General features: G+C 37.5%; 1 protein-coding gene across 1 annotated transcript in view; it reads left to right on the top strand.

Moving 5' to 3' along the window:
• Nucleotides 1-3,715: 3,715 nt before the first annotated feature.
• st6galnac5a (ST6 (alpha-N-acetyl-neuraminyl-2,3-beta-galactosyl-1,3)-N-acetylgalactosaminide alpha-2,6-sialyltransferase 5a) overlaps nucleotides 3,716-25,646 on the top strand; it is a 78,348-nt gene continuing 56,417 nt past the window's right edge. Inside the window, exons 1-2 of the mRNA XM_079818469.1 lie at nucleotides 3,716-3,879; nucleotides 4,620-4,811. Coding sequence (XP_079674595.1) covers nucleotides 3,865-3,879; nucleotides 4,620-4,811 — 207 coding nt within the window. The 5' untranslated portion in view covers nucleotides 3,716-3,864. The remainder of the gene's footprint in view (nucleotides 3,880-4,619; nucleotides 4,812-25,646) is intronic.

Genomic DNA, 25,646 nt, shown 5'->3' with positions numbered 1-25,646 from the left:
GTCTGCATCCCCGGTCCGCAATCTCTGCAAAGACTGTAAACTCTGTAAAAAAAGTTATCATACATCATCCATTCATCATCTCTATCCATACTGCTAACACTCTGGTTTGCTCACCTGCAATTCCCATTGATCATTGCTTTAATATCTCTGTTTCTCCACTAACCATCTATCTTGAGTCTGTGATTCCGTTACACTAATATACAGTTACAAATAATAATAATAATTTAGAAAAACAAAAATACAAAAAATACACAACATATTATAATATAAATTAACAAATAACAATACAAATACATGAATCTAAATTAATAAATTAACAATAATAGAATATAGAATTATATAGAATAACAAAATAAAATAACTGAAATTCGAATGAATTTTATAATAATAATAATAATAATAATAATAATAGATGAGCACATTTGACATACTGTCACAGTTGGTATGGCTGTTATAAACCGCACGACTTGAGATACACAAACAGTCTTTTAATTGAAGAATCAAACTAGGAGACACGTAGGAGATAACTTGGAGAAAAACTGAACAAACCACAATACCTTTACCGCATTTCAATAACATCAACGCAAGACAAAGAACAGACTGAAACTCAGGGCATTTATACATGGCAAACAGAGGACTAATGAGATTTATTAACTACACACAGCTGAACCGAACTATACTAACAACCAAGGAAACACAGGAGTGGTGGGAAAATGAACAAAGGAACATGTGACACGGAAACAAGATGACAACACAAACAGACCAGCATGTGACATATACGGTAGTTTTCAAATAAAATATAACTATCTATACAACAACAAAAAAATCAATAATGTTATTAATTATTGATAATTAATGTTCACCAGTGGTAACAACCTCTCTGCTAATAGCATTACAAACATCCCATTTTCACTTAATTGTTCAGAATACATTTCTGTTCCCTAAAATATTATATTGCCAGTTATGCTCAGAATCTGAGTATCTGGAGTCAATCACTGAGTTATTGTTGTCTCAATGCATACAGTTCCTACAGTGCAACATATTAATTAACACTGATGAAGATTACACTGGGTGAAAAAATATTTATTTAATTTGTCTATTCCAACACTAGACATTCTGTCATCTTTTACATTTTATATGAAAGTCATTAACATTTTCGACAGTAAAAAAAAAACCTCAGGGCTCCTGCCCAATAAACACAGAACGTTCCCCTAACGTTCCCATATGGTTCCCGTTTGGTTATTTTTGTAGGGAACCAAATAAGAACGTTCTGGGAACGTTCTCTATTGGTTGTGTTTTTGTAACCAAAAGAAAACGTTCCCAGAACGTTCCCTGCAGGTTATTTTTGAGGTGTTATTTTATAACCTAAAGAGAACCTTCCCAGAACGTTCCCTGCAGGTTATTTTTGTGATTTGTTTTATAACCTAAAGAGAACCTTCCCAGAACGTTCCCTGCAGGTTATTTTTGTGATTTATTTTATAACCTAAAGAGAACCTTCCCAGAACGTTCCCTGCAGGTTATTTGTGGGGTTTATTTTATAACCTAAAGAGAACCTTCCCAGAACGTTCCCTGCAGGTTATTTTTGGGGTTTATTTTATAACCTAAAGAGAACCTTCCCAGAACATTCCCTGCAGGTTATTTTTGTGATTTATTTTATAACCTAAAGAGAACCTTCCCAGAACGTTCCCTGCAGGTTATTTTTGTGATTTATTTTATAACCTAAAGAGAACCTTCCCAGAACGTTCCCTGCAGGTTATTTTTGTGATTTATTTTATAACCTAAAGAGAACCTTCCCAGAACATTCCCTGCAGGTTATTTTTGTGATTTATTTTATAACCTAAAGAGAACCTTCCCAGAACGTTCCCTGCAGGTTATTTTTGGGGTTTATTTTATAACCTAAAGAGAACCTTCCCAGAACGTTCCCTGCAGGTTATTTTTAGATTACATTTTTTTATAATATATACGCAGGTTTATTTGTATATTTCGTTACTGCGCGCCTCTGATCTGTGCGCGCTTCTCCAGCACGCGCTTTCTTTCGTCATCCACAGAAAGACGGCACTCGTGTAATTTAAAAATTAACGGTCATTTCGTTTTTACCGACTAACTAACATTAGTTTATCGATCTTTATTTAATAATGGGTTATAATTAATAAATATACCAGTGTAAATAGTGTGATTTCACAGAGATTTGACAAGTAATTGAAGACAACATGATGTTAACCGAGGAGATTTGGTTTACTGACCAAAAGAGAGTAGGCTACGTTCCGTTAATTCAGTGGTAAGAAAATAATGCAGTTATCCCAGTTAAAGTAATCTTTATTCATTATTAATGTCTGTGAATAAAATTCATATTTTAAAACCACATATTGTGTTGAAGTCATCGTTATTTGGCACAAACGTACCTGGTTGTGGTAGTAGGTGTCGTCAGTGATACAAGTTACGAAATGCATAATTCAATCTTATTTAATCCTCCATATGAAGGTTTATGTGCTTGAATTATTTCTATTGATTAAATAAGTTCAAAACAAGACATGGTTTGTAGTAGGCTACTGATTATTGACGTCCATTCATCCGTTTTCCATGCCGCTTAATACCATATGGGACGCGGGCATTGCTGGACGATTACTGACGCACAGCAGGGTAAATTATATCGGAGTAAATAGGTTAGGGGAACGTTCTGAGAACGTTCTGGGAAGGTTAGGGGAACGTTCTCCAAACCAACAGGGAACGTTCTATTTACGTAAAGAAAACTTTCCTGGCTAACCAATAGAGAACGTTAGGATGTCTGTTCTGGGAACGTTCTGAGAACGTTCTGGGAACCAGAAACTAACGTTCCCAGAACGTTCTGGGAACCAAAAATTGTTATCTGGGTGGTAATACCTAGGATATCTAAGTCCTATATCTTATATCTAAGAGGGAGAGCGTTTTCACATTTGGCTTCTAAACTACTAAGCCTTCCTGATAATGTTCGGGGCTCAAACTCACTCTCCCAGTTTAAATCTAGATTAAATACGCATCTCTTTAGCCAAGCATTCACATAATGCATATCATAACCTTGTACTCAGTTATATCAGTGAACATAATTGTCTTTGCTTCATGTTTTAAACAGCAGCTACGCTAATTATTTTCCTGTTCTGTTTTATCTCGGGACGACCAACGCTAGGTAACTAGAGTCCGTCAGCTCCAGTCTGGATCCATCTTGTCATGAAGACTTCAGATGTCCAACAACACCTGTGAAGAGAAGACTCCAACTCTACCACCAACAAACATTTTCTATATACCCTAATCATTGTTAACAACATGTAGGCCTATTCTTTACTTCGATGAGCCCATTGCCTTAAATTATTACATTGTTTATTAATACATTGTTAGCCAACTGTGTGATTGTATATTTTCTGAAAACCATAACTTGGACACAGTCTTCTCTGATAACAAATCACTCGAAATTGTAATGCAGACGCATGCATTTTCTGTAAAGCTGCTTTGAGAGACCATAGGTATTGTGAAAAGCGCTATACAAATACATGTCAAATGAATTGAATTGAAATTAGGTGCAATTTAAATATCAGCCTCTTACAACATGTCTTGTATTTCCATGCAAAATGTGCAATTTGTCCTAAACGCTGAATTAGAGTTCGCACTCAAACCCAATGATCTTTAGGACCGTGCGGTGTCACAACGGTCTGTGCTCTCCGCTCTCAAGAATGGGTTCAGTCCGCGCGCACAGCACACACACTGCCATCTCCCAGCGCGAGCGGAGCGCGGCAATTTAATGACGACATAATCTGATGAAGTAGCAACAACCGGGGGAAAAAAGTGGATCTTCATGCGAACATCCCCAGGAATATTCCAGCTGGCTTCAGGATGAAGACACCGATGGTAATTGTATTGAAAACAGTTTGAATGTCTCGCATCTCTCCTGTGCAGCATTGTTGCTGAAGTACTGCGGCTCTCTGTTGCTTTCACATGCTGAATGAAAGAAGATTAAAGACAATAAAAAAAAAAAAAAACCTTAATCCCCATTTCTGAATAATGAGGAGTTTGTCGGAAATTAAATTTATGGAGACAGGAAATTTTGCTTTGTGGAAAGGACGTTGCTTTTGTGAATTTATTATATATATATATATATATATATATATATATATATATATATATATATATATATATATATATATATATATATATATATATATATATATATATATATATTTTTTTTTTTTTTTTTCCATTATGTAGGCTATTTCTATGCATTGCAGAAGGATGCAAACAGTTTTCTAATTTTAGTATGGCAAAATAAATAACATTCTTTGAAATAATGGAGTTTTTTTTTTTTGCTATGACACGATCAAATATATAAAATATATAAAATACCCTATACAACATTTTACTTTGTTTAATGTTGCTATTGCAAAACCATTATTGCATAATCTGATGCATTAGTTTTAGGCATCAATATTTAGTTAGAACCTGCAAGTTCTTATAATCTCAATCTAATTAATATTTGAGCATGGAAATGTGATTTGTATCCTATAATTGACTGTGCCAAGGGCATGAATTTGTGATGATTTATGACCTTGCGCTCTGTGGTGGATTTGAACTTTTGCCCTCCTGTTTTCCAGCGTCATGGAGTAGCCGTTTTTCTCGCGATCACCATGTGCACCAGTCTGTTGTTCGTGTACAGCGTCAGCTACAACAATAATACTACAGCATCCAGTGCGTCTAAGGGCGCGTCAGGTGAGAAAGTGGAGCCCACCAGAGCGCCGCGCGCGCCTCCGGCACTGCAGGGATACAGCAGCATCATTGAGCATAAGGTAAATGGTTGTACTTTATCTAATCATGTGAAGTTGTCTGTAACCATTGAAAAAACAAATATCTATCATAACAATATATTATTACCGGAGTGAAGCACATTTGTATGTCCTGCTGGAAAATCCAGCTGTGTAGCCTATTGAAAGAAGATTGCAAGTTTATAAGTGGCCCAATTATTAGCTTGTTTAAGAAACCAGGTCTAAATATGAATATATATATATATATATATATATATATATATATATCTACGGACGTTTTGGACCCACTTTATATTAGGTGGCCTTAATTACTATGTACTAACATTTTAACTAATCATTTGACACAATGCACTTATTGTGTACAGACATGTTTTTACATTGTACTTACATTTTAAAAAATACCTGCATGTAATTACATCTGTAATTAATTTTTGTAGCTACATTTGTAATTACACAGTTGACACTTCCCTTACACCTAACCGTATACCCTTAAACACTGATACTAATACTATTACTGATGTCTCCATGAAATTTATGTTTTTTTAAACATTAATTATAGACTTTCAACATTATAATAAATATAACAATTATAGACTGAAAGCTATCAATTTCAATATTTATTAGTTTATTTTTTAATTTTTTAAGTGAACTTAAAACAATCTTCACAGAAAACAATTATAATAATAAATGTCATATTTACCAGTGGCCTTTCTCCTGTCTAACAGGTAGGAAATAAACAGGTATTGAATAAAGTTATCAAACACTTTACAGTCTTAACTGCATAAATTATACATTAAATATAGATTAATTGTCTCTGTTACCTTTGTTCTTTTAACATTAATGACAGACATCACAGCAACTGGTTTATTAGGCTGCTGTCACTTTAAGATCTGCCGCTGCCGCACATGATGCAGATATCCTTTTCTCATAACTCTAAGTTAATTTAAGATGTTATTCAACTAATGTAAGACTGCTCTTATGAGGATACTCGACAAAACGGGCATTTTGGAAAAATTCTGTTAATGTTTGTTCAAGCATGAAAGAGAACTTCTGGCGTGCTGTCTGTGTGCACGATACTGGTGTGTGTCTATCTGTACGTTGTGTGTGTGACTCACCAAGTGTGCTGCACACATCCTGAAAAGTGAAGCCAAAGCGTCTCGATAGCCCCCCCATGTGGCTGGTCCCAGTATGGGTCATAAACCCCACCCTCTCCATGTATTTTGATGGGACGCGAGACAAACTAAACAATCACATTACATTTCAAATAAAATGTTCACCAACATAATGAGTTGTTCTGCAGTAAATACTAACAGATACTGCGGGAGTGTGGGCGGGGTTTTGATATCGCGGCTCTACTTCCTGATCTTTATTGTGCAGACTCAGGTCCCAAGGTCACTACTGCGCACACGCAGGTCCCAAATCAGCGCAAGATGTCAGCGCCATATTCGACATTGGCGGCTTCACTTTTCTACAGTGGAAAATAGTGAAGGGGTGTTGTCCATTTTTTTTTACAGTCTATGTGTGTCATATAAACAGAACATTCACAGTGCGTTCTCGTTTGTCTTGTCACGCTTGAATGGTTTAAAAGCATTTGCTTGAATAAGAGCGTGTAACGGCAGCCAAAGGATGATAGAGAAAACGGATGCTGTGGTAAATGCGTTAAATATTGTTAACGTTAAACTGAAAAAAATGTATTGCATAATTTAGATAAACATGCGTAATAATGACAGCCCTAATATATATATTTTACATAAAGTAAATTGTGTAAGGTTAAATATAAATTTCCCTACAATAAAATACACTGTACAGAATGTGAGAGTACACAATGTAGGTGGTTGTACAACAAACTGCGGGATATCTGTGGGATAACAACAGTACATTATGTTTGAAGCCATTATGGTGATTAGTGTACCTGCTGGCTGCCTTTCATTTTCTCTCAGCCCGTAATAGTGTTACAATTGTTTCCTCGGTTACATGGAGAAAACAGTTTAAGCTTTATGACTGACCTGTAAGCCTGATCATAACTTGCAATCTGCACTTTATGTCCTGTAGCAATTTTGTGCTTAACAGTCCAATTATAATGGGGGAGAGAGTTTGTGATAGTATTGTGTTCTGATTGGTTGTTATATTTGGGGAACTTTTAATATATACTTTTAATATTAACACTCAGCATAGAAAAGTCAAGAATAGTGACTGTTTTGAATGGTGGATATTATATAATATTAATCCGTTTATATTCAAGAGATTACTGAAATTCAGACACAGCTAATCACTGTGCGACATCATTTCCTGCTCATGTTTGCTCTGAAATCTGTTGCCTTGAAATTGTAATAAATTCTAGAACTACTGGTTAATTAAAGCAAATAGTAACCAGGAATATACTATGAATTCACATCACCAAATGTTTCTCTCTGCAATAAAGGAGAAAATGTTCAATAGCTTTTAGAGAAATTGACTTTCAAAATAATCCTAGCAATGAATTAAAAGCTTATGCATCATCTCTTTTGTCTGATTGGTGTTTTTAAATTATCATGGCTCAACACCAATTTTAAGCTTGAGATTTCTTTTTTTTTTTTATTATTATTATTATTTTAGATAGTGGAAACTAGTTTAATCTAGGACATGCAATAGTAAAGTGCTTCAATACATTTTTAAACAATGATCTTGGATGGTCTTGTGGTTAAAAATTCAACTGTGCATTTAAAATGTCTGCAGACAGATATATTTATCCTAGCTTTTCCGATGTTTGAGCCCGTTCAGTCAATGATGCCTGAGCCGTTCTGACTGATTTAAAGCTCATTCAGTTGCTAAAACTGCTAATCAATAAACCAGATTAGTTTGGAGAATCATAACATCAGTGCTGATGTTCTCTAATCTCGTTTTTGGTTAACTGGAGCAGTTTCGGTCCAAAACTTATTTCCATTTCACTTCTGTCACTGAATTAATTTCTCTTGTTCAAATCGTCTGTGTCGCATGAGCTTAAGATTCTACAGAGGAGGGCTGAAGGGAAGAATCAGATCGCAGGCACTCGCACATTTCATGGTGAAACCTTCCTCCATCGCTCATTAATCACTATTTACCCCTGGCTCAGGCAGACGGGCGGTTCAATACTCACCTGCCTTCAGCAATATCAGCTTCAACTAGAGCGAAATCCCTCGCTGCACTCTTCTATCTGTTATTGATAAACCCAAAGCAATTTTTCTGATGAGATTTGACACCGGTTTTCTGATGCCTCTGCCAATGACTGCCATTGTTGTTCACATGAGGGCTGATGGAAAATGTACTGTTGTGCTAGTCGCGGTGCACTTTAAGTCACAGAGGAGCTGTTGACAAAGCCAAATGACTCTGTGATCGATTGCTGAGTTACTTTGACGGCTGTCTGTGAGTTGGTCTTCCAGTGCAAATTCTCTCTGATGGCTTGAGTTTACATTTATTGAATGATTCATTTATTTATGACATTAGCTATAATATATTAATTAAAACTAATGTTGTATAAACAATGCTGGCTAGGACTGAGCATTTTTACAGTAGTTGCATGCAAACACCCTGAACTTTGATCTTAATAATGCATTAAACATGTTGCTGTTTCCGGCCTGTTGAGATCAGCATTGTTGCCGTCTTTATGGTGGAATAACTGCTGTCGAGCAGAACACAAGTGCAGACAGCAGATGCTTTGTAATATTCAATGATCTTAGAGAGTGTTAATGCCTTTGTGAATGACTGACTACTTGTGAGGATGTTGATGATTAATTAATAATATATGTACACAACAGTGGAATGCGGTCCATATAAGCTGCAGATGCTCTGCATACCCAAGCCATTTGTGGACTCGCTGATTAGTATTAAGACTATAAATTACAATAAATTCCTTTTTTTAAAGTGTACCATAAAGTTTACAAGCTTATAATAAATGTTAGGAATACGTATATAACTCTCTGTCAATTATTTATTTGCCAAACAACGGTAATTTTCTTCAAATCTATAGTTCCGGGTATGCGGATCCACAGCAGGTTTGGCGTCTACGCTCTGTTGTTATGTATCGTCATCATTGTCCCACGTTCTCATTGGTTTGCTGGCATATGCTGGATTTCACAAGCAGGGTAAGCTTTGAGCGGATCGGAAGAGAAAAAATGAGCTGCTGCTGCCAGATCTCAATAACCCAAAAATTTCACATTGTGTTTGATACAAAACTAAATAGACTGATCAAGTGAAAAAAAGTAATAACTGAAACAATTTGCATAGTATTTTATTTTCTTCATAAGCAAATTTATTAAGTTAACTGTTAAATACAGACCTACTGTCAGCAGACCTGCAACTATCCGAGGCTGTTAATCATAGTCTATGTGTTTGTTAAAGTCATCAATTTGCATTATTTTGACTTATTTTTTAAAATAATAATTATTTTTTTTAATATATATTATATTAGACTTATTTTAAAATAAAATAAAATAAAAAAATAAAAAAATCACTTCTGGCATACATTTAAATTGACGCCTGCCATGGTGTTACTTATTTGTCGTCTCTGATTTAGATGTGTGTCCTATTTGACTGTAGGATGTGTCCTCAGCCGATGTGCTGTACCATTTAACGGTAAAGCATTTAGTTTATGCACCATTAGTGCCACAAAAATACAGCATCATTTGCAAATGCCCCTTTTGCGCTTCACACTCGCGCCTGACTCAACTCAAACACAACTCACCAGCTTTTACGGGTGCTTGTGAAGGCATCCAAAGGTAAATGTAGACTACTTTCAACAAATGATCAAATATATTAGGACATTTTAGCTGTGTTGCTATGTGTCATGAGAGTAGGCAACTGAGCAGCTAACACTTTGTCTAGAGAAAACGAACAAGCTTATTATAAACTCATCCAACGTGCAGGTCCATTTTTGACATAACGTGTCACCCAGAATACCCAGGTAAAAAAGTCACCACTCGCCACTGGTATACAATATACTGTATTTCACAATGTTGTCACAAGTACTATATTTTAGTAAAAGTTACCACTAAAACCACTAAAATGTTTTTGTAATTTCTTTCCTCTAAAAAATAAAATCCATTATATATACATTATGTTTATTAAACGTTTTATATAAGTGTGCTTTAATAAAATGTGATGATATTGGAAGTTTGTTATTGGAATTATCTATCTATCTATCTATCTATCTATCTATCTATCTATCTATCTATCTATCTATCTATCTATCTATCTATCTATCTATCTATCTATCTATCTATCTATCTATCTATCTATCTATCTATCTATCTATCTATCTATCTATCTATCTATCTATCTATCTATCTATCTATCTATCTATCAAAAATATATGATCTGTCTATGATATTTGAATGTTATTGTAGAAGACAAAATTCACAAAATGTATAGATAGATAGGTAGATAGATAGATAGATAGATAGACAGATAGACAGACAGACAGACAGACAGACAGACAGTCAGACAGACAGACAGACAGACAGATAGACAGACAGACAGTGTTTGTATATGCAGTATTATGTGTGGTTTAATGAATGATGTTTCAACTTTTGTTTCTGACTGTATGACTCAAGTTCAGTGGATCAGAATTCAGCGCATGTCTTCTCAAGTACTATTTAAGTACCTCCGCCTCAGTGGATGTCTGTGAGGTCTGTTTCTTTCAGCATCTGAATTGTGGGTTTCTGCATTATATCAGTGGATGACAGGGTGAAAGCAATGCATGATTTTAACATTTGTGATTTGTTCAGGACAGTACAGTCAAAGATGAGAGCAAAGTGCATGAATCTGCTTAAAAGCAGTTGGTGGTATAACTGACGGCAGAGTGCACATGCATTTATGCTGCTTTAAGACTTTAAAGATTAAACCCCTGCACATTTTTAAAGTAGATGCCAAGTGCTGCTTATTGTTTTGTTTGCCACGGGATTATGTGGGTGGATTAGAAAGTCCACCATTACATCAGTGATATCTGGCTGACAGTATAGAAAGAATGCATATTATACTGCCCCATATTCAGACTTGCCAGTTCAAAGAAAACAATTCTCAAGAGCATGTTACAGAATGTACAGCCTGCTAATGTGGTCTGAAGATAACTGAAGGACTCAGATTGAAACAACCGCACAGGGACGCAAATAGAATTATGAAATACTATTTAAAATGCTTTTAAACCCAGCTGAATTCTTTGAAATGCCAAGAGACGTATGCCAGTGTATGCTGCTGTTTCGCAGAACTTAAAGAGAGTTCACCCAAATAAGAACAAGAAACCTACTCACCCTCATTTCATTTCAAACTCATATGTCTTTCTTTTTTACACAGAATGCAAAAGGAGAAATTTGGCTCAATGTTCAAACACTTTTTCATACAATAAAGTCAATGACCAAGGGCTGGGAAACTCAAAATAGCAAAAAAGCACCATAAAAGTAGTCAATACATTTATGCACTATATTTGCATATATCTTAGAGACTCATTTGATAGTTTGTGTGAGGTGCAGATAGCAATTTGAGTTATTCAATGAGTGTCTTCGCTCCCAAGTCTCATTCACATTTGTGTATATTCAAAACATGCATTAAAACATGTTTAAAGGTCCCATGGCATGACATTTTCATTTTATGAGGTTTTTCAACATTAATATGACTTCCCCTAGCCTGAATATTGTCCCCAAGTGGCTAGACATTTCGATCGGTGTATACCGAGTTCTGGCTGTCTTTCTCTGCCTTTGAGAAAATGTCAGCCCAGACGAGCTGATCTTGAATTTTCCTGTTATAACCTCATAACAGGAACGGTTACCTCCCTTTCCTCCGCCCAGAGAATTTGGCACGCCCATGCAAACGCTATATTTGTCCTCGAGAGATCATGGCTTGTGAACGAGTGAATGCTGGCAGTTTCTCAGTGTTTGGATGTACAAATGAAAACAGAAGTCTTTTTTCAGTTCCTTCTGATCTGTGATCAGTGATTTCTGATGTGTAGCTAATTATTCAAGTTCACACAGAACTGTATTATTCGTGCACACGCTGCGGCTTCTCTCTCTCCCGACAGAACAGTGTTTTCTATCTTGTGAGTCAGTGTTTTTGTACATCCTCGTTGCGTCTATCTGTTCTAAAATGTGCATACAGTCGAGAGTTTCTGCTCAACATCGGCAGAGTCACATCTTTAGAGATAAACCTCACGCACACGCCGAAGCTTGGGCTGCACTGATCGGTCGGCCTTCAACATCACCGACCCCCAGTACTGCATCTGGCCCACAGCGGAGGCACCAAACACGGCGTAATATTAAGCAGAAGGGGGGTAAGCGTGAGGGTATCCAGGCTACATTAGATTACTGCGCTGTTGTGTATTTGTTTGCGCTGTGTACTCAATGCGCGTCACTGACGCTTTTCATATGATAGGAAAATATTTAAAAATAATAATAATGCTATGAGCAACATTTACTCGTAACTCGTTCATCTCGACAGCTGTAATGGTCTGTAACATATGTGTTACAAAGTTGGTAGAATAATGATGAAGACGGACTCATGACTGGGACTCGTGTTTATCCAGAACTCTCAGATACAAACAAATTAAACTTGCGCTGACAGCGCTCTCATAACTCAGTATTTACTATAAATAACTTTGTTAGCAGTCGCTCCGTCTCTGGTCCGTGATGTCCGGTTTGCGAACAAATCTTTCTTTTGAACCGGTTCTTTTTAGTGAACAGGTTCTTTTTAGTGAACCGGTCGAACCAGTTCACCATATCGGTGATATATACTTTGTGATATATACTCCACAAAGAGAAAATTTTCAGTTAAATCTCGTGTGTTCCTCACACAAATCTATTGTTATGTTTTTTTTGTGTGTGATGTTTGAGCTTGACAGCTCATGGTTACTGAGAACTGCCATACAATGAAAAATAGAGGCATACATTCTTCAAAATATTTCCTTTCGTTTTCCACAGAAAGAAAAAAAAAACAGCATTCAGGTTAGGAATGACAGTAGGGTGAGAAAATTATGACAGAATGTTCATTTTCCATGAACTATTAGGATAACAGAAAATGATTTTAAAGTCCATAGCTCTTATAATTCCTCATTACACAGCACATTAGTTGCACACAGGTTCGGATCTGTATTTTGAGTGTTCAATAATTGAAAGGACGTGTACAAATGTAGCATGTATGTGGGCATCAAAGGATTTATGTTCATCATACCATGGTCTGTCTGAATACTCGATTCTGATTTTCTGGTATGCAATAAAACCATTTAATGCACAGGTAGTTCCAAGTCAGTTGAATCACCTTTCTATATTAATGCGCTGTTTTCATCGAAGCGCGCACACACATACGTCACACACAGAGCGGAGATTGCACTGCGCACACATTATATTTCTCAGCAACGAGGGGATTAAATTGCTATTTTGATCACTCATTCAGCTTCATTGTTAATATCTCTCGATAATTATTCAAATAAATGCTTGAATTCATTAATTCAAATAAATGTAATCTTACACACTACTTTATTTCTATGCCTGACTCAAAGCGGGCATAATGCTAGATCTAAAATAACCCTTCCGGTCAAATATTGCGCTGCAAATATCAATAACAACTTTAAGTTGTCAATGCTGGCAAATGACCATGGTATAAGCAGCATAATCCACAGCTAGCTGTGCATTAAACAATCGTAATGCATGACGTGGCGGCAAAGAACCGCCCGATGTGAATCTTGTTGGAAACGCCAAGATGCGCATAAATTCTAAAAATGTGCATAAAAAACATATGCGCTCATTTAATTTGGACACATTTTTATCCAATAAAAAAAGTGCATAAACTATGATGAAAACACATTTACTGAATAAATTCCTCGATGCGTATAAAAAAACTTGATTTTGCGCGATGGGACGGCAAAACTGGACTAAACAGCTTTTTGCACAGCAGAAATGCTGTTTTGGTTGATCTGAAATGCCTGAGCAAAGAGTCACATCAAAGTGGTTTGGTATAATCACCTACCTTCCAGAACTGTCTTACGTGACTGTGTTCCCAAACAGCAGGCAACCGCCTCTTTTTTATTAAAATTATTATAGAGAGTATTTTTCCTTCGCTCTGTTTTTAAATGCATTTTGAAGTATCGCATCAGAAATGAGTGATGGAAACGTGAGTTTGAGGTGGTTTTTGACTTGCGAAAAAGAGTTAATGCGAATAATGAGAGATGGAAACGTTTTTGCCAAATAAATTCTGACGCATCAAACATTAAACCCACGTGACTTGTCGGCTGTTTCCACTGATGGTGTTTTATTTACTGTTGGTTACAAGGTTACCAATGCCACCGTTCTGCTCGAACAACTTGATGGAAGCACACCTAAATCACAAGTGTTTTTTTTGTTTTGTTATTGTTTTTTTTTACGAAGTCTGAAAAGATTCGCTTCATGTTTGGATGGCAACCCAGCTAGTCGCTTCTCCTACTTTTGCTTAGTGATATTTAGCGCCGGTTTATCAGGAAGTGACAATTTTGCTCTCTTCGACTCACTGGATGGAAACTGTGCTATATTTGCAAATTTTTTTATGCGCTATTCCAAATTTGCGCACAAGTTAAATTCGCAACATTGGATGGAAACATAGCTAGTGTGGGAGACTTTTGGATTCCAGAAAAAGAATTATGTGCAGGAAGATGAGCTAGGTCTTTTTGTATGCTTTTGTACAGTCGTGGTTACAAATTCACTCTTTGCCTCCCTTGTATTTTGAGTGAGATTTTTGTTTTTGTTTTTTTGGGGTAAACACAAAATAAAGTAAAAGATAAAGTAAAAGATACAACAGTATCCATCATGTTAGGTCTGGTTGAAAACACAGTCATGTCCGGTCAAATGATTTTTAATAATTAAATTAATTAAATTCCCATTGGATTCTGTTGGTAATAGGCACTTACCTAAAGCTAAAATAAGTTTTGTGCCTCTAACAAGTGCTTTCGACCTTCTTTTTGATCTGAATGGTAAGCAGAAAAAGTTTTGCCACAGACTTGTGCTACCGCCTAGAATGCAACTGAATGCTTCTTCAAGCGGCTCCATGCTTGAAAAACCACGGAAAACTACTTTTAAACAGGAAATGATGCAATATTTACAAACATATTTACAACTGGCTATATTCTCACGTGATTAGCATTAACTGAGGAAAATTTTCCAGACCTTTTTACAGAAGGTAAAATATGCTGTAATCATTATTGTCCGTGACAGACCTAGTTCCCACCATTACCTAATTTGCATAGTTTATTTAGTGAATTGTGTGCTACAATAACACAATCAGTGTAAGTGAATAAACTACTCTGATGCTCAAAATAATTATTGTTTAACTTAGCACCATTATTTTCTCGAGCTGTGATCAAGTAATGCTGACATAGCACAGTCAAATATTAGAGGTACAATGATCATTTAATTTTGTCAGTCACAATTCGGAAAGGGTTTTATCCCAGCCTGTGCAATTAACAGTTTCCGAAAGGTGGATAGTGATAGGATTGGTCCGCCTGCTCTCTGCTGAGCGCTCTCTGCATTTCATTTGCTGGATGACTGCTCCTTTGAATCCTCCCAGTGTGGGACGAGATGAGTGTCAGCTCTTCTCTCGACTGTGGAGAGGGAAGAGAAGCCGAGCGAGAGAGAGCGAGAGATCCCAACGGTCTTCCCTCAGCTCACCAAGCCGGGCTGATGTCTCCAGTGATGGAAGATTTACACGGCTCTCAGCTCTGGGCTGAAAACATCCTCTCCGCTCACTCTGTAAACACACAACCTGTGGATGTAACCAATAGGGGAGCTTAAAATACGTACTGATATGTACACCTCAGGAACACAATTTAAAGGGTATTGGGAAGGGAGGCTTGTGAATGTCATTCCCCTACAGTATCTGCCAGTTCAGATGTTACTCTGTGCCTGATTCCTCATTTCCATTAGGTGCTGAAAGTCTGTTCTTCCCAAAGCTTGTTTGTCACGCAGATTTGACTTCTATGATGGCCTAGTGGCTGCTAAAATTCATTCAACACTTTTAAAGTTATTTGCAAGGTGCTTGGTATTACTTTCTTTTATGGATTTGGAAAAAATTGTAAATGGGTTATTTTTTAATTATTTTTTCCTTGAGGTATATTTATAATGTTTGTAAAGTTAGTTTTCTCTCTAACCTAAAGAATTGAAGGGATAGTTCACCCAAAAATGAAAAATAGCCCATGATTTACTCACCCTCGAGCCATCCTAGGTGTACATGACTTTGTTCTTGAGTTATATTAAAACATGTCCTGGCTCTTCCAAGCTTTATAATGTCAGTAAATTGCTGTGTCTGTTTTGAAGTCCTTAAAAGTGAATCTATCCATCTAGGGCTGTCATTAGATGTTAGTTTTAAATATGGATATTTCTCTTACACAAATGCATCTCTTCGCTTCAGAAGGCCTTTATCAACCCACCAGGGCCACGTGGAGCACTTTTATAATGGGTAGATGCACTTTTAGCATTCAGGTTAGGAATGACAGTAGGGTGAGAAAATTATGACAGAATGTTCATTTTCCATGAACTATTAGGATAACAGAAAATGATTTTAAAGTCCATAGCTCTTATAATTCCTCATTACACAGCACATTAGTTGCACACAGGTTCGGATCTGTATTTTGAGTGTTCAATAATTGAAAGGACGTGTACAAATGTAGCATGTATGTGGGCATCAAAGGATTTATGTTCATCATACCATGGTCTGTCTGAATACTCGATTCTGATTTTCTGGTATGCAATAAAACCATTTAATGCACAGGTAGTTCCAAGTCAGTTGAATCACCTTTCTATATTAATGCGCTGTTTTCATCGAAGCGCGCACACACATACGTCACACACAGAGCGGAGATTGCACTGCGCACACATTATATTTCTCAGCAACGAGGGGATTAAATTGCTATTTTGATCACTCATTCAGCTTCATTGTTAATATCTCTCGATAATTATTCAAATAAATGCTTGAATTCATTAATTCAAATAAATGTAATCTTACACACTACTTTATTTCTATGCCTGACTCAAAGCGGGCATAATGCTAGATCTAAAATAACCCTTCCGGTCAAATATTGCGCTGCAAATATCAATAACAACTTTAAGTTGTCAATGCTGGCAAATGACCATGGTATAAGCAGCATAATCCACAGCTAGCTGTGCATTAAACAATCGTAATGCATGACGTGGCGGCAAAGAACCGCCCGATGTGAATCTTGTTGGAAACGCCAAGATGCGCATAAATTCTAAAAATGTGCATAAAAAACATATGCGCTCATTTAATTTGGACACATTTTTATCCAATAAAAAAAGTGCATAAACTATGATGAAAACACATTTACTGAATAAATTCCTCGATGCGTATAAAAAAACTTGATTTTGCGCGATGGGACGGCAAAACTGGACTAAACAGCTTTTTGCACAGCAGAAATGCTGTTTTGGTTGATCTGAAATGCCTGAGCAAAGAGTCACATCAAAGTGGTTTGGTATAATCACCTACCTTCCAGAACTGTCTTACGTGACTGTGTTCCCAAACAGCAGGCAACCGCCTCTTTTTTATTAAAATTATTATAGAGAGTATTTTTCCTTCGCTCTGTTTTTAAATGCATTTTGAAGTATCGCATCAGAAATGAGTGATGGAAACGTGAGTTTGAGGTGGTTTTTGACTTGCGAAAAAGAGTTAATGCGAATAATGAGAGATGGAAACGTTTTTGCCAAATAAATTCTGACGCATCAAACATTAAACCCACGTGACTTGTCGGCTGTTTCCACTGATGGTGTTTTATTTACTGTTGGTTACAAGGTTACCAATGCCACCGTTCTGCTCGAACAACTTGATGGAAGCACACCTAAATCACAAGTGTTTTTTTTGTTTTGTTATTGTTTTTTTTTACGAAGTCTGAAAAGATTCGCTTCATGTTTGGATGGCAACCCAGCTAGTCGCTTCTCCTACTTTTGCTTAGTGATATTTAGCGCCGGTTTATCAGGAAGTGACAATTTTGCTCTCTTCGACTCACTGGATGGAAACTGTGCTATATTTGCAAATTTTTTTATGCGCTATTCCAAATTTGCGCACAAGTTAAATTCGCAACATTGGATGGAAACATAGCTAGTGTGGGAGACTTTTGGATTCCAGAAAAAGAATTATGTGCAGGAAGATGAGCTAGGTCTTTTTGTATGCTTTTGTACAGTCGTGGTTACAAATTCACTCTTTGCCTCCCTTGTATTTTGAGTGAGATTTTTGTTTTTGTTTTTTTGGGGTAAACACAAAATAAAGTAAAAGATAAAGTAAAAGATACAACAGTATCCATCATGTTAGGTCTGGTTGAAAACACAGTCATGTCCGGTCAAATGATTTTTAATAATTAAATTAATTAAATTCCCATTGGATTCTGTTGGTAATAGGCACTTACCTAAAGCTAAAATAAGTTTTGTGCCTCTAACAAGTGCTTTCGACCTTCTTTTTGATCTGAATGGTAAGCAGAAAAAGTTTTGCCACAGACTTGTGCTACCGCCTAGAATGCAACTGAATGCTTCTTCAAGCGGCTCCATGCTTGAAAAACCACGGAAAACTACTTTTAAACAGGAAATGATGCAATATTTACAAACATATTTACAACTGGCTATATTCTCACGTGATTAGCATTAACTGAGGAAAATTTTCCAGACCTTTTTACAGAAGGTAAAATATGCTGTAATCATTATTGTCCGTGACAGACCTAGTTCCCACCATTACCTAATTTGCATAGTTTATTTAGTGAATTGTGTGCTACAATAACACAATCAGTGTAAGTGAATAAACTACTCTGATGCTCAAAATAATTATTGTTTAACTTAGCACCATTATTTTCTCGAGCTGTGATCAAGTAATGCTGACATAGCACAGTCAAATATTAGAGGTACAATGATCATTTAATTTTGTCAGTCACAATTCGGAAAGGGTTTTATCCCAGCCTGTGCAATTAACAGTTTCCGAAAGGTGGATAGTGATAGGATTGGTCCGCCTGCTCTCTGCTGAGCGCTCTCTGCATTTCATTTGCTGGATGACTGCTCCTTTGAATCCTCCCAGTGTGGGACGAGATGAGTGTCAGCTCTTCTCTCGACTGTGGAGAGGGAAGAGAAGCCGAGCGAGAGAGAGCGAGAGATCCCAACGGTCTTCCCTCAGCTCACCAAGCCGGGCTGATGTCTCCAGTGATGGAAGATTTACACGGCTCTCAGCTCTGGGCTGAAAACATCCTCTCCGCTCACTCTGTAAACACACAACCTGTGGATGTAACCAATAGGGGAGCTTAAAATACGTACTGATATGTACACCTCAGGAACACAATTTAAAGGGTATTGGGAAGGGAGGCTTGTGAATGTCATTCCCCTACAGTATCTGCCAGTTCAGATGTTACTCTGTGCCTGATTCCTCATTTCCATTAGGTGCTGAAAGTCTGTTCTTCCCAAAGCTTGTTTGTCACGCAGATTTGACTTCTATGATGGCCTAGTGGCTGCTAAAATTCATTCAACACTTTTAAAGTTATTTGCAAGGTGCTTGGTATTACTTTCTTTTATGGATTTGGAAAAAATTGTAAATGGGTTATTTTTTAATTATTTTTTCCTTGAGGTATATTTATAATGTTTGTAAAGTTAGTTTTCTCTCTAACCTAAAGAATTGAAGGGATAGTTCACCCAAAAATGAAAAATAGCCCATGATTTACTCACCCTCGAGCCATCCTAGGTGTACATGACTTTGTTCTTGAGTTATATTAAAACATGTCCTGGCTCTTCCAAGCTTTATAATGTCAGTAAATTGCTGTGTCTGTTTTGAAGTCCTTAAAAGTGAATCTATCCATCTAGGGCTGTCATTAGATGTTAGTTTTAAATATGGATATTTCTCTTACACAAATGCATCTCTTCGCTTCAGAAGGCCTTTATCAACCCACCAGGGCCACGTGGAGCACTTTTATAATGGGTAGATGCACTTTTATGGACTTGAAAGAAGTAAATCATGGGCTAATTTTCATTTTTGGGTGAACTATCCCTTTAAGCCGATCTTAATTCTGTGCCTTTAAGAAACACTCCTTTGAATAAGAAAAAGTTGAGATGAGAAAATATTTTTGAGAGAATTTCAGGATATTTCATAAACATTTTTAGGACTACGCAATAATGAAGGGGAAGAAATGGAAGTAGTGACAGATTTTGTTTTCTTTGGCTGACTGTAGCCATGAAATTAGAAGACGCTTGATACTTGGAAGAAAAGCTATGACAAATGTAGATAACATATTAAAAAGCAGAGACATCACCTTGCCGACAAAGGTTCATAATGGTGAAAGCTATGGTTTTCCCAGTAGTAACGTATCGCTGTGAGAGCTGGATAAAAAGGAAGGCTGAGCGCCGAAGAATTGATGCTTTCGAATCGCCTCGCTCTTGAGAGTCCCTTGGACTGCAAGGAGATCAAATCAGTCAGTACTAAAGGAAATCAACTCAGACTGTTCATTGGAAGGACAGATACTGAAGCTAAAGCTCAAATACTTCGGCCACCTAATGAGAAGAGAGGACTTATTAGAAAATACCCTGTTGTTGGGATTGATTGAAGGCAAAAGGAGAAGGGGAAGGCAGTGGAAGAGATGGTAAGATAGTGTCATCAATGCAATGAACATGAAATTGGGCAGACTCAAGGAGATAGTAGAAAACAGGGAGGCCTGGCATGCTGTAATTCATGGGGTCGCAAAGAGTTGGGCACGACTGGAGACTGAACAACAACAACAAAATCTTGGTACCATATCAGTTTCTGTTGGTGTTTTAATTTTTTTTTTTCATTTATCAATATCAGATAATGTGTGTAATACACTGTTGGTCCTCAGCATGCTGCCAAAACAGCACCGACTTGTCAAGGCGTGGATTCTACAAGACTCCTGAAGATGTGCTGTGTTATCTGGCTACAAGATGTTAGCAGCATATCCTTCAAGCCATGTAGGTTGCAAGGTGGAGCCACTGTGGATTGAAGTTGTTGGTCCAGCACATCCCACAAATGCTCAGTTGGATTGAGATCTGGGGAAATTGGAGGCCAGGGCAACACCTTGAACTCTTTATCATTTTCCTCAAACCATTCTTGAACAATGTGTGAAGTGTGGCAGAGTGCATTGTCCTGCTGAAAGAGGCCAGTCCTGAAGAGGTTTACCTGGTCTGCAATAATATTTAGGTAGGTGGCACATATCAAATGGCCAGATGGGTTTCCCTGCAGAACATTGCCCAGAGCATCACACTCCCTCCACCGTCTTGTCATCGCCCCACAGTGCATCCTGCTGCCATCACTTCCCCAGGTAAACAGTGTTTAATTCTCATTCAAAGAGAATGGGATCAGTTCCGATGCTAGCGTCCCCATTGTAGGCGCTTTCAACATTGGGGGTCATCATAAGCACTGTATGTTTTTACACATTCCTCCCATAACCATCATTAAAATTTTGTGTGACTAGTGCATCGATGAGCCTTGGGCGCTCAACACCCTGTTGCCAGTTTGTGGTTTGTCCCTCCTCAGACCACTGTTGGTAAATTCTCACTACTGCTGACCGGGAGCAACCTACAAGCCTTGCCGTTTCAGAGATACCCTGATCCAGTTGCCTTGCCATAACAATTTGTCCCTTGTCAAAGTTCTTTATTACCGCCCATTTCTCCTGCATCCAACACATTGATTATGAGAACTGATTTTTTGCTTACCATCTAATCTACACAGATCATAAGATGTGGCCTTGTTAGGAGATGGTCAACAATGTTCGCTTCACCTGACTGGTCATAATGCTTTGGCTCAGTATATCAGACATTAGACAATATTTCCAGCATTTTTGGTTTCTGTTGTTATTAGGTATTTGTTTTAAATGTAAGATTTTAATATTTGATATCTATCGGGTATTGATCAATATTTCCAATATTTTTACATTTAGATTACCTTTGCATCATATTGCACACTTTTTTATATATAAATCATGTATAATTTAATAACATTTATCACTTGTCATCCATAACATGACATTAATTATCGGCGTATCCGCATCATCTAGAATTTTAATGTCTGTGCATATCTAACCCCTTTTATTCCAAGAAAACATTCGTAAATAATGATAGAAACAGACTGTATTTTCCTAATAAATGCCTATGTGCACATTAAAAAAAGTTATGTGACTTTGCCTCCGCAAGTCATTCTGAATAATATAATTAGGATAACTTCATGCGGTGATGCGCAGACCGATTAACGTCTGACTTGAAGCATACTATCACTCCTAGCCTTAAGGAATCTTCCACCGGTTGCATAGCAAATATGAAGTTCATCATATTCTTTTGTTTGTGCACTCTAACCCACAAGTAAATTATTACATTGGTAACACTTTATTTTGATGGTCCCTTTTGAACATTCTGTAACTTTGCAACTACATGCCCACTCAACTGTCTGCTTAATAGGCTATCTGCTAACACTTTATTGTGATGGTCCTCCAACAGACATTCTACTGACTATAAGTAACTTTGCAACTACATGTCAACTTATTCTAACCCTACACGTCTACTAATACTCTACTAACACACTAATGAGAATTAGTAGACATGTTGGTGCAACGTTACTTATAGTCAACAGAATGTGTTAAAGGGACCACAAAAATAAAGTGAAACCATTACATTTAATAAAAGAGCCACATTGGCAGTGAAGATTTTGTACTCTTGAACACATGGGATTGAACTGCTGCTTTATTGTGATATTCCGATTCCAGCGTTTAGTTCTGCACGGGCAAGCATCAAGCAGGTTTTCCTTAGCGTATCTTTTGAATTATTTAGCTATTTCAGCTGAGGTCATATGAGAAAGTCCTTCATGATTATGCGTGATCGGTCTCTGTTGAATGCTCACCTCTGCCATAGAGACATCACAGGTCCTTTTATACTAAACAAAAGCACTCTTGGTAGCACCTGGTGGGCAGCACTACAAATGTGCATGTATGTGTTTAGACTAGAATTCCTTCATGAATGTAATATTGTGCACCGGGCCGTTTGGGGATTCTAGGTCAGGAAACTGCTTCTAGATATTTCAGTATAAAGCAGGAAACAGGGGGATTTGAGAAGCACTTGTCTGTACAGAATGATGATTTTATGTTTTTCATGTTTAACCTCTTATTTTTTCTGATCCGTCAGCTTGAGGGAATGATGTTTGCCAGTTGATTCTCAAGAGGTGTTGCGCAAAACACAAACTGCTACACAACGACAGATTCTCGCTACGGTCTGCAGCAAGTGTATACATAACAGATGGATTGATCTTCCTCTGGCTATTCTCCTGGTGAGAAATTTAGAGGAGAATGCAGCAGATGAATTGGATATTAATTTTTTTTTTGCCCCATAGTGCTCTAGAAGCCCAGGGCATTATGCATCTATTTAGCAGTGATTGATGAGTTTGTCGTTCAGCCTCAGAAAAGAGCGATCAAGCTGTTATTTGTGTTTTCTATGTAATCTGGCCTTGATAAGTTTGTATGCCGATAACATTTCCCGGGAGAGTCGGGACATATTGCATGAACCACATGGAGCAATCCATTATAGCTCCACCAAGTCAAATCATTCTTATAAAGTCGCTCCAAATGAGCTTTTCTTAGTTAAAAGAAAAAAAGTAGAGGAGGGATTAAACATTAAAGTAGGTTTCTATGAACCAGTAACATTAAAGGGGACCTAGTATGCTTTTTATCTTTCCTTTAGTGTATAATAGCTTGTGCATGAAAACAATCTGTAGTTACAAAGCAAAAAGTCTACAGCAAAGGTACTGAATCTCTCCAACAGAAAACACCTTCCTCGTCTGTAGTCCTGCCATTATTTATGTAAAGTACTATAGCTACGTCACCATGTAACAGTTTTGCATATCTGCTGGCTTCTTTGGCTCGCCATCAAACAAAGGTAGTTATGACGCGCCAAGAAGAGTTGTATCACTATGTCAAGTAAAAGCTGGTTTTTTTTCCCTCTGGGAGGGCAAAACCTCATTACATGGACTTCCAAAGGTAGAGAAGAATCTATTAAATTTATTTTTAACACTATTCCTCAGCAGTACAATCACAACCTTTGGGCTAACAACTGCTTTCTGAATCGTGCAGTTAACCCTTAAGTGCATGAATGTTTCTCCAATCATTATTACATATTCCGGTCTTTAGCGACCTGGATCTATATCTAACACGGATGAATCTCTACCTTTTGCGATAATATTAAACTCTCCTTATAGTAACAATTACAGAAGAATAAAATAAAGAAGCTTGGAGCTTGGAAGGGTTCAGTTTGAGCAGATGTTTTATACCATCATCACTGTCTTCTTCAGAGATCATTTCCCAGTACATTCAGCATTTGGCTCATATTCACCATCTTAAACATGTTCTCAAAACTTTCATTCCCTTTTAGTCGGTCACATTCGGCATACTCTGACCGACAAATTGGGGATCGCTTTCAGAGACTGTAAACAACTTTGAGTGTAAACTAAGCCAATGAACATTGGCATCCGGTTCACACATTCCTTGCTCCTCCCCACCGTGCAGGTATAAATAAGGAAATTAATGCACCGCATCTTTGCTTTCTGCTTCAGAGCTGAACGATTGCTGTTCCTTTTGTTGCTGTAATCGTTTCTACAAACAGGTGTTTCTTGACGAGTCAATCATTTTTAACATCTTCAAAATCAACATTTTGATCGCTGACAGCTTCACCATATCCACCATCAAGTGACAGTAACACTAATATCTGATTGCGTTCAGTACTTGCTCGCAACCCGTTCTCACTCCCAAGGCGTCAAATTCCGACGCATGGTCAAGTGCTTTCCGCGTCACAATAAAAACGCTAAAGGTACCCCTAGGCGTCACTATATTGACGCACACCGAGTGCTCCATTCATTTCAATGAGAAACCTTTGGCGTCAGACACAGACGCGTTGGGCATGGGAAAGTTATCATCATGATGATCATATATTGGGTTATGATTTTGCCATTATGACATGTTGGACTGTGATTCTCAATTTAATCAGCCTGTGAGGGCTGGACGGGAAAACAGAACCCAAGAGCAGATCAGTTCACACTATATTTATTAGGACAAAAAGCAAAGTAAAAGGAAACAATATTTAAATGGGGCAGCCGAGCTGCCAAGCCAGGGGAAATAGCCGAAGACGTGATCCAAGGGCAGGCAAAAGTCAAAAGTCAGCAACAGGCAGGCAGACTCAGTACCAGCGAAATGACAGTCCAAGGTGCAGGGCAGACAGCAATCCGTTGTCAACAATCCAGGCACAGAGTCAATAGCAAAATGCAAAATCAAAACAGGAGATGGGAAAACTGAGCTGCAGGGCTGGATCAAACTAGGAACAAACAGAATATGATCAGAACTTGGTAAGGCAAAAATAGAATCTCAATTCAAAGACTAGAGCACGACAGAAAAACAGACAAAACACTCTGGCAGAGAAGGCAGGTAAGGAAGGAAGCTAAATAGTGAGAGAAATTAAATGAGAGGAGAAACAGGTGAGAGGTGTGCAAGAGCCCTGATCATAATGCAGCACAGCTGCCACAGAAATCAAGTGCGGGAAACTTAAATGGAGAGACAGGTGAGAGTGGTGTGCAGTGGTGCTGATTACGAATAGAGCACAGCTGTGGTGCAGTGGAAAAATACACAGAAACATAAATAAGAAAGAAACACAGAAAGAGCAATGATCAAACCCGAGTCCTGACACGGCCAGCATAATTTTATTTACGCTATCTAGACACGTTTTAACATGTAACCCAACCCCATTCCATCCCTAAACCTACCCATTTGTGTGGTATAAAACTCAGATATAACAGACAGAGTCGACTGCATGCACAATTTATTCAAAAAATACAAATATTCCGAGGCCAAGCGATTGATTGTGTGAAGGAAAT

The sequence above is a fragment of the Gobio gobio genome (assembly GCF_949357685.1).
Source record: "Gobio gobio genome assembly, chromosome: 6".
Taxonomy (NCBI): Eukaryota; Metazoa; Chordata; class Actinopteri; order Cypriniformes; family Gobionidae; genus Gobio; species Gobio gobio.
Note: the sequence above shows the minus strand (reverse complement) of the source record. Positions and strands in the feature narration are given on the sequence as shown.